The following is a 9,401-nucleotide window of genomic DNA, read 5'->3' as shown; positions in this document are numbered from 1 at the left end:
AAATGATCCATCCCCTGTGCCTCAGTTGGAGTTGCAAATGCCATGCTCTACCAAGGTTGTGGGTTTGATTCCCACAAGGGACCAGTAAAGGAAAAAAAAATATATCCACTCATCACTGCAAGTCGCTCTGCTAAAATGACAAAATGTAAAATAAAAAAGTAAAATCACAAACTTTCCTAACACTATAGTGCCTTGCAAAAGTATTCATCCCCCTTGGCGTTTTTCTTATTTTGTTGCATTACAACCTGTAATTTAAATAGATTTTTATTTGGATTTCATGTAACGGACATACACAAAATAGTCCAAATTGGTGAAGTGAAATACAAAAGATAATAGAGCTGGGCTTACGGAAGAGTGGCCTGAAAAAAGCCATTGCTTAAAGAAAAAAAATTAAACACGTTTGGTGTTTGCCAAAAGGCATGTGGGAGATTCCCCAAACATATGGAAGAAGGTACTCTGGTCAGATGAGACAAATTTAGCTTTTAGGCCATCAATGAAAACGTTACGTATGGTGCAAACCCAGCACCTCCCATCACCCCAAGAACATCATCCCCACAGTGAAGCATGGTGGGGCAGCATCATGCTGTGGGGATGTTTTTCATCGGCAGGGACTGGGAAGCTGGTCAGAATTGAAGGAATGATAGATGGCGCTAACTACGGGGAAATTCTTGAGGGAAACCTTTTTCAGTCTTCCAAAGATTTGAGACTTCGACRGAGGTTCAATTTCCAGCAGGACAATGACCCTAAGCATACTGCTAAAGCAACACTCAGGTGGTTTAAGGGGAAACATTTAAACGTCTTGGAATGGCCTAGTCAAATCCCAGACCTCAATCCAATTGAAAATCTGTAGTAGGACTTAAAGATTGCTGTACACCAGCAGAAACCAACCAACTTGAAGGAGCTGGAGCAGTTTTGCCTTGAAGAATGGGAAAAAATCCAAGTGACTAGATGTGCCAAGCTTAGAGACATACTCCAAAAGGCTTGCAGCTGTAATTGCTGCAAAAGGGGGCTCTACAAAGTATTGACTTCGGGGGGGGGTGAATAGTTATGCACGCTCAAGTTCTGTTTTTTTGTATTATTTCTTGTTCGTTTCACAAAAAATATTTTGCATCTTCAAAGTGGTAGGCATGTTGTGTAAATCAAATGATACAAATCCCCCCAAATTAATTTAAATTCCAGGTTGTAAGGCAAACAAAATAGGAAAAATGCCAAGGGGGTGAATACTTTCGCAAGTTACTCTAAATATAGTATAACCTACCAATCAAGTGCCATTGAGGCCACAATCTTACAGTCCAGAAATGAAAGCTTTACCATCTATGCCAGGGATGGGAAACTTTGTGAGCCACAAAAAAATGGAACTCATCATGAGGGGACAGTGGCTGGTGGGTCTGCATACCCACAACCATTCCGAAATTGCACCTTGTATTATTCATTTTCTCTGGGAGTAGAACACAGGAGAGCTGAATAGATCATGTGAGACAAGTGACAGACAATAATTAATCAAATAAATAAATCACAGCAAAGGAATGTCATTTGTGAGCTAGAAAATGGCGGAGATAGTACACGAGTTTTGATTGGTTTACAGTTTAGTACTCAACGGCGTTTTGAAAAAAAGTGTTCAGAAGTTCCTCCTTCGAGAGCTCTCAATCATCTCAAAAACTAAACCAGATAGCTTGCCACATAACAGTAGCCATTTTGTATTACACTCCCATCTAGTGTCAAACCCATGTAGGCATGAGGAAATACATACACACTGAGTGACTGAAATCCAGACAACCTGTGAGTTAACAAGATATTGGTCTGATAGTATTGGTATTTTGGGGACAATAGAGGTATGTATTCATGTTTTAACTACTGAGCATCAGATTTCCATCCAGATATGTTTGTAAGTTGTATATTGAGTGGTAGCACCCAGACATCTTTATTTTCTCATCAGTTCATGTTTTGTTCAGGGTTTTACATTATCTGCAAATCTATATATTTACATTTCACTTAAATTTTCTACTGTGAATTGTACAAAAACATTGAATTCACTTAATATATTTTTGAAACAACCAATTCACTGAAACTTGCTGATTATGTATGATCGAATGAGAAAAGGCTGTTAGAATCTGTCTAGCAGGTTAACTATTGGATCTTTACCTCTGTCGTTACAAAGAGGAATGTAGTAACCTTTGACTTAATCCAGCACCCAAGTCAGTTCTCCAAAAAACACAAAGCCAAATGTAGTTTGTTTCTTAATTCAAAGGGCAAAACAATGGTGCACACACAACTTCAGTCAATAAGAAACTGATTGGGGGTTGGTTCATTCAATGTAAAAGTACATTGTATGAAGGGTAAACTCTTTTCTGTTTGAGAAAAGCACTTCAAATTTGATAGATGTTTCCAATCCATGCAAACAATAGCTGCAGAATCCAAACCAGGTACACAGCCTATACTCAGCCTCCTTTACTCCTGAAAGTTTTCATTTAAGAACTTTAGCAGTACAAATATGAATGCTCATAAAACATGTCAAAAAAATTATTTAAAAAACAACTGACTTAGTGAGAAAAGACCAGAAAATCTCTCCCCCAGTCCCCCCTCAGACTGCAGGACTAACTGTCTTGTTCTGTTTGTTGCATGTTGAGGTTATCCAGAGTGACCCTCCTAATGTTCCTATTCTCCATATCTTCCCCAGGCAGAGGGCCGAATCCATCCTTCCACGCAGCAAGAAGCAACATTCCTGAAGGCTTGAGGAGCGCCTCGGGTGGGGCAGAAACATACTGACTTTCATTTAATTGGATTCCTGCTGGCTCCGGTCCAGTGTGAGGCAGTGATCCAGGTGAGGAGGAGACTGGGTGGTTGCTCTCAGCTCCCCTTGACAGGGTGAGACTGGTACCCAAATGGCTGAGGGGCAGTTCACTAGGTTGTGTGGGAAGGGAAATGTTTTTTAGGAGTTGTTGGCCGAGTTCTCATTGCTGGTTGAGCTGGAGGACGGGGGTGCAGAGGAAGAGGCAAAGTTCATCCCTGATAGACTTGGAGGATTCATGGCTGTGTTCAGTCCACTTAAGCTTTTCCTGCACACTGGACATGTGTCGTGCTTTGGAAACACACAGGAGCACAAACACAGAAGACATCATTATATATAATCAATCATCTTCAAGAAGATTTTATTTTCCAGAAAACTCAAGAATGTAAGTAGAGCCCACAGATTTTATTGACAACTTAACTTAACCAGGAGAAACTCTGGTTCAGGGAAAGGTCAGGAAAAGGTAATCTAGGTTTTGTCAATGATAGCACTAAAAGAAAGGTACATATGAGTGGAAAGGTCTTACCTGTTCAAGCCAGGGTACTATGCAATCATTGTGAAACAAATGATTACATGGAAGTTGCCTAACGTTTTCTCCAGCACTGTAGTCTTCTTTACACACTGGACATTCTAGACCAGAGCCTTAAAACAGAAAAACAAATTCAAGATGTAAATGTGTTCAACAAAGGCTTAAAAACACCTCCAAAACCTATGACCTACTGATTTCCATAGAAAATGAGCAAGACCACAATAAGTCCAGCCCACAGGGCCTGAGGTGATGCACTTGACTGTGCTGTGTGTGTGTTGATATTCAGGGTCACTTACCTACATGCTCCTGTGTGATTAGGACTGTGGGAAGGCTCATGATTTTGTCCCCATCAGCTGGCGGAGGGCCAGTGTTCTCAAACTGATTTAATAACTATGGGACACACAAAAAAAATATTTATATATTTGATACTCTGTGGATCATGCTAACCAAACAAATAATATTTTCACAATCCAAATGCAGGTATTTTGTTGTTGAGTTTGACAGTGAATTTAGAAATGTTTAATAAGGTGAGTGGTAAACAGTCATTACGTACCTGTGTAATGATTGCATCTAGTCCGTTGGCACCCCAGGCGTAATCCATGGGGTTTGAGTGAAGCACGCCCCTATAAATTAAGATAAACAAAAGTCAGCTGTAATACAAAGAGTCAGTTGGAAAACTTCTACAAAGTTTTACATAAAAACAATGGGTCATAGTCCCAAGATACTGGAATGTACTAAGTTGAACTCACCAGGGTCCCACACCAATATTTGGCACTGCCGTAGGGGCGATTATTCCATTCACTAGCTGCTGAATGATTCTACAAGAGGACAAAACATTTTGGTTATGCTCTGCATGCATCCAAAAATAAGAGCTAATTGCATCATTGCCTATATAGAACATGTTATCAAAGCTCAGAAGAAAAGAGACAAGCCTATCACTAGGAACATCTATGTGAATCATGGAACATTTAAAAAGGTCCCACAAGTCACTGAGCTTACCCCTCTAAAGTGGGCACTCCCTCCGGTCTCCCTGCCTGCCTCCTGACGCCATGGCGACCGCGAGGTTGCCTGGCGCCGTATCGCTGCCGTGATGCCATCTCCCGTTCTCGCCGGTTCTCTGCGTCGCGGTTGTCCTCTGTTCCCAACCCAGCTCCTCCTAGCCCAGCTCCTCCTAGCCCTGCTCCTCCCAACCCAGCTCCTCCTAGCCCTGCTCCTCCCAGCCCCGCTCCGAAGTCAAAGGAGTCATCAAAGACACCCATAGCAAACTGGCCGTAACCCGAGGGGAATGTAAATATATTTGAAGGGTCCACATTCTACAAGAAATGGACGTTTCACAAACAGATGCATTCATAAATTACTTGGAGTTCTTTCTGTACGTACTATTCAATGTTTATAGTCAACAGAAATCCCAACTAGGCCTACGTCAAAAACCAGGTCCGATTTTACAAGGTGTATTTGTTTGTTTGCTAAGATAACAATATCATGGTAAAGCCTTTGTTCCTCAATAAGCAGAGTAAATAAGCTGAGAAACCTCAAATGGATGTTGGTTCTGGTCACCGCTGGAAATGGTGGATGTGGACCCATTTTCACTGCTGTTCAGGAAGAGAAACATAGAAAACAGTTAGCATTTTTGGAGAGGGATTTGATTTAAATGTGCGCGCACACCCTCTTGACCAGAGTGCTGTAATCATAGGTGAAAAGTTGTGATGCCAAGTGACAAAATCTAGTGACAAGGTTGCTGACATCTTTAATCAGAATGTCAACAGAATGCTTGCTTTGATGTCACACATTCAACAAACCGTCTCTCCTCCAGCAGTTCCTCGATAAAGCCAGATTCACACCGAGGACATGTGTAATCCTGCAAACAAATATTACAACGCCTTTAAGTGTCATTTTCGCATTCACTCTACCACAAAACAGGCTAGCAATCAGCTATCGAATCCCTACTTTACTACATTCAACTACAGTATCAGTCAAAAGTTTGGACACCTACTCATTCAGAGGGTTCTTCTTTATTTTGACTATTTTCTACATTGTAGATTAATAGTGAAGAAATCAAATCTATGAAATAACACATGGAATCATGTGGTAACCAAAAGTGTTAAATCAAAATATATTTTAGAATCCATCAAAGCAGCCACCATTTGCCTTGACAGCTTTGCACACTCTTGGCATTCTCTCAACCAACTTCACCTGGAATGCTTTTCCAACAGTCTTTAATGAGTTCCCACATATGCTGAGCACTTGTTGGCTGCTTTCCTTCACTCTTCAGTCCAACTCATGTCAATTGGGTAGAGGTGATTGTGGAGGCCAGGTCATCTGATGCAGCACTCCATCACTCTCCTTCTTAGTCAAATAGCCCTTACACAGCCTGGAGGTGTGTTGGGTCATTTTCCTGTTGAAAAACAAATGATAGTCCCACTAAGCACAAACCAGGTGGGATGGCGTATCGCTGCAGAATGCTGTGGTAGCCATGCTGGTTAAGTGTGCCTTGAATTCTAAATAAATCACAGATAGTGTCACCAGCAAAGCACCCCTACACCATCACACCTCTGCCTCCATGCTTCACAGTGAGAACCACACATGCAGAGATCATCCGTTCACCTACTCTGTGTCTCACAAAGACATGGCGGTTTGGACCAAAAATCTCAAATTTGGGCTGATCAGACAAAAGGACAGATTTCCACCAGTCTAATGTCCATTGCTCGTGTTTCTTGGCCCAAGCAAGTCTCTTCTTATTATTGGTGTCCTTTAGTAGTGGTTTCTTAGCAGCAAATCGACTATGAAGCCGTGATTCACTCAGACACCTCTGAACAGTTGATGTTGAGATGGATCTGTTACTTGAACTCTGAAGCATTTATTTGGGCTGCAATCTGAGGTGCAGTTAACTTTAATGAACTTATCCTCTGCAGCAGAGGTAACTCTGGGTCTTCCTTTTCTGTGGCGGTCCTCATGAGAGCCAGTTTCATCATAGCACTTGATGGATTTTGCAACTGTTCTTGAAAGGAACTTTCAAAGTTCTTGAAATGTTCCTTATTGACTGACCTTCATGTCTTAAAGTAGTGATGGACTGTCGTTTCTCTTTGCTTATTAGAGCTGTTCTTGCCATAATATGGATTTGGTATTTTACCAAATAGGGCTATCATCTGTATACCACCCCTACCTTGTCCCAACACAACTGATTGGCTCAAACATTAAGGAAAGAAATTCCACAAATTAACAAGGCACACCTGTTAATTAAATATGTTCTCTCTGCTACCGCACGGCAAGCAATACCGTAGCGCCAAATCAAGGTCAAAGAGGCTTCTAAACAGCTTCTACCCAAGCCATAAGACTACTGAACAGCTAATCAAATGGCTACCCAGACTATTTGCATTCCCCCCCTCTCTCTCTTCTATGCTGCTGCTACTCTCGGTTATTATCTATGCATAGTCACTTTAATAACTCTACCTACATGTACATATTACCTCAATTACATTTACACCGGTACCCCCGCACATTGAATAACTCTTCTTGATCTGCACTGTTGGTTAAGGGCTTGTAGGTAAGCATTTCACGGTAAAGTCTACATTTGTTGTATTCGGCGCATGTGACAAATAAAGTTTGATTTGATTTTGATTTGACATTGTACCCTGTATATAGCCCCGCTATTGTGATTTACTGCTGCTCTTTAATTATTTGTTATTCTTATCTCTTACTTTTGGGGAGGGGGGGATATTTTCTTAAAACTGCATTGTTGGTTAAGGGCTTGCAAGTAAGTAAGCATTTCACTGTAAGGTTTACACCTGTTGTATTCGGGGCATGTGACAAATAAAATTTGATTTGGAATTGAAATGCATTCCAGGTGACAACCTCATGAATCTGGTTGACAGAATTCCAAGAGTATTCAAAGCTGTCATCAAGGCAAAGGGTGGCTAGTTTGAAGAATCTCAAATATATTTTGATTTGTTTAACACTTCTTTGGTTACTACATGATCTAATGTGTTATTTTATAGTTTTGATGTCTTCACTATTATTCTACAATGTAGAAAATATTAAAAATAAAGAAAAACCCTTGAATGAGTAGGTGTCCAACCTTTTGACTGGCACTATATGTGTGTGGCCAACATGAGAGAAAAATTTGACTAAAAGGAGATAACCCAATTGAACTACACTGTTAAGAACAGTCAAGAAGGAAGGAGTTGAATTGTGTTCAGTATTTAATTCAGTGTTCATTACCAGCGAACTGTGGAAAGCCTACTGATTAACATGTTTCATTGTGAGAGACACCTTTAGTATTCTATGACAGATCATTCCAGCACCTAACTGCTATGCTGGTGTGACTTACTGAATGGAGAGCAAACACACACACACACACACACACACACACACACACACACACACACACACACACACACACACACACACACACACCAAGAAATAATGCACTGTGCCATTGTCACTGTGACTAGAATTAACACTAGACACAATATTTTAGGTTTGGCATTAGAATCTGCCAACAACCTCTCTCCTCTACATGTCTATGCTTTCTACAGAAAACATAAATGCCATCATCATGGAAATATTACAATAAATTGTTCCTGAAATGCAGAAAAATACACATATCATATGACTAACGTTAGCTAAATACAAATATCCCTCTACTTTAGCTGATCTGAAGCCTACATGATGTTTGGTTACTGAATGGAATCCTTTATACATCATGTATGACTAATCTGGATGCACATGCCATTGCCAAGCATCGCTGATATCACAGGCAGTTCAGAACCATTCCTTGGCTAAGACTGTTTGTCCCATGTGTTGTCAGATTTCTAGGCAGCTAGCTATGTTGTTCCCATTTATATCTTGCACAGATTAATAATGAGCCGTGAGTATACAATAATTTCTGTCAAGGTAATTTCATGCCCTAGTTATTAATCAAGCTGGTTAACGTTAACACGCGCACACAACTAGCTAGCTAACGTTAACTACGTTAACTACAAACGACGCAACACAATACAGGATAGCTAGCTTGGCAGATAAGCACATCAGATGCGGTTAGTTAGCTAGCGAGCTAATCAGTCTCTGATTTTACAAGCTTTCTATCTTAAAATATGAGCGAAATAGGCTAGTTCTCGTTAGCTGGCTAACAGTCAGATGCAAGACGTTGAAAATATGGTTAGCTTAGCTCAATGACTGTATATATGATGGGGTTTAGCTAGCCAGCTAGCTAGAATTTTTATGGACTCGTTCAAGACCAACAACAATTTATCTACTCTCCTCGACTAATTGTCTTTCGCTTCTTGTCAACGTTACTTACGGGAAGACGAGGGCTGATCTCTTCCGAACATCTGTGACAGAAAAACCGTCTGGGCCATGGAGGTGCTTCCGCCATTTTTTTGGTTCTCTGTTGAAGGATTCAGTTGGAGGGTCGTCACTAGTTACCACAGCCACAAAGTCATAATTATGGCTAAACCCAGACTATTTCTACAATTATCTTCTTAAAATCTGATTTTAAACCTAACATTAACCATACTGGTACACGTATTTCCAAGCCTAATCTTAAATTAAGACCAAAAAGCAAATGTTTGTTTTCATACATTTTTACGATATAGCCAAAGTTAGTACAGTATGATTCTCCAATAGTAATCCCCAATCACACTGGTAGGCGATGTCATGGCGACGTTGGCTAGCTAAACTCCTGCGTAGAAACACTTAATCGGGTCTAACGGTCTTCTCGCCACAAACTGCGCATGTGCAGCCGTCAAATCAAAGTCACTCCTTCGATATAAAGTAATTTTTGACGAAAATGAAAACGTGTCAGTTTATCACATTCACGAGCTTGGAGTAAAAAAACAAGATCAACTACTTAAGACATTGGGTCCAATCTAGGTTGTGACGTTGGATTTCGAGAAAATTAACAAAGAAGGAAGAATTTTTTACTTCTCACATTTACTTATTAAACCCCAAAACCACGGCCTGGTCTGTTTGCTCTGTTTCGCAAGTGTTCCCGGAAGTATAGCGACGTTGCGCCTCTCAGTTTATTAACTCTGTGATATAGCCAATTTTGACTTTGTGGCTGTGGTAACTACTGACAACAGTGGA

The 9,401-nt window shown here is 40.6% G+C and overlaps 1 protein-coding gene across 2 annotated transcripts; it reads right to left on the bottom strand.

The window, feature by feature from the left end:
- Positions 1 to 2,224: 2,224 nt before the first annotated feature.
- Positions 2,225 to 9,002, bottom strand: LOC111952661 (E3 ubiquitin-protein ligase RNF126). Of its 2 annotated transcripts, none has more exons than XM_023971553.2 (10): positions 8,897 to 9,002; positions 8,617 to 8,703; positions 5,117 to 5,175; positions 4,849 to 4,909; positions 4,317 to 4,630; positions 4,067 to 4,135; positions 3,871 to 3,940; positions 3,614 to 3,707; positions 3,315 to 3,430; positions 2,225 to 3,079 (listed from the first exon to the last, which is right to left on the bottom strand). In XM_023971553.2, the coding sequence occupies exons 2-10, from the start codon at positions 8,689 to 8,691 to the stop codon at positions 2,930 to 2,932; spliced, it is 1,008 nt and encodes a 335-aa protein (XP_023827321.1). In that variant the 5' UTR covers positions 8,692 to 8,703; positions 8,897 to 9,002; the 3' UTR covers positions 2,225 to 2,929. The 2 variants fall into 2 exon arrangements, with proteins under 2 accessions (XP_023827321.1, XP_023827322.1); XM_023971554.2 differs by having other exon boundaries at positions 4,317 to 4,582.
- Between the last annotated feature and the right edge of the window lie 399 nt (positions 9,003 to 9,401).

Source organism: Salvelinus sp. IW2-2015, linkage group LG26, assembly GCF_002910315.2.
Source record: "Salvelinus sp. IW2-2015 linkage group LG26, ASM291031v2, whole genome shotgun sequence".
NCBI classification, from domain to species: Eukaryota; Metazoa; Chordata; class Actinopteri; order Salmoniformes; family Salmonidae; genus Salvelinus; species Salvelinus sp. IW2-2015.
The sequence above is the reverse complement of the archived record's forward strand: the minus strand, read 5'-3'. Positions and strand labels throughout refer to the sequence as shown.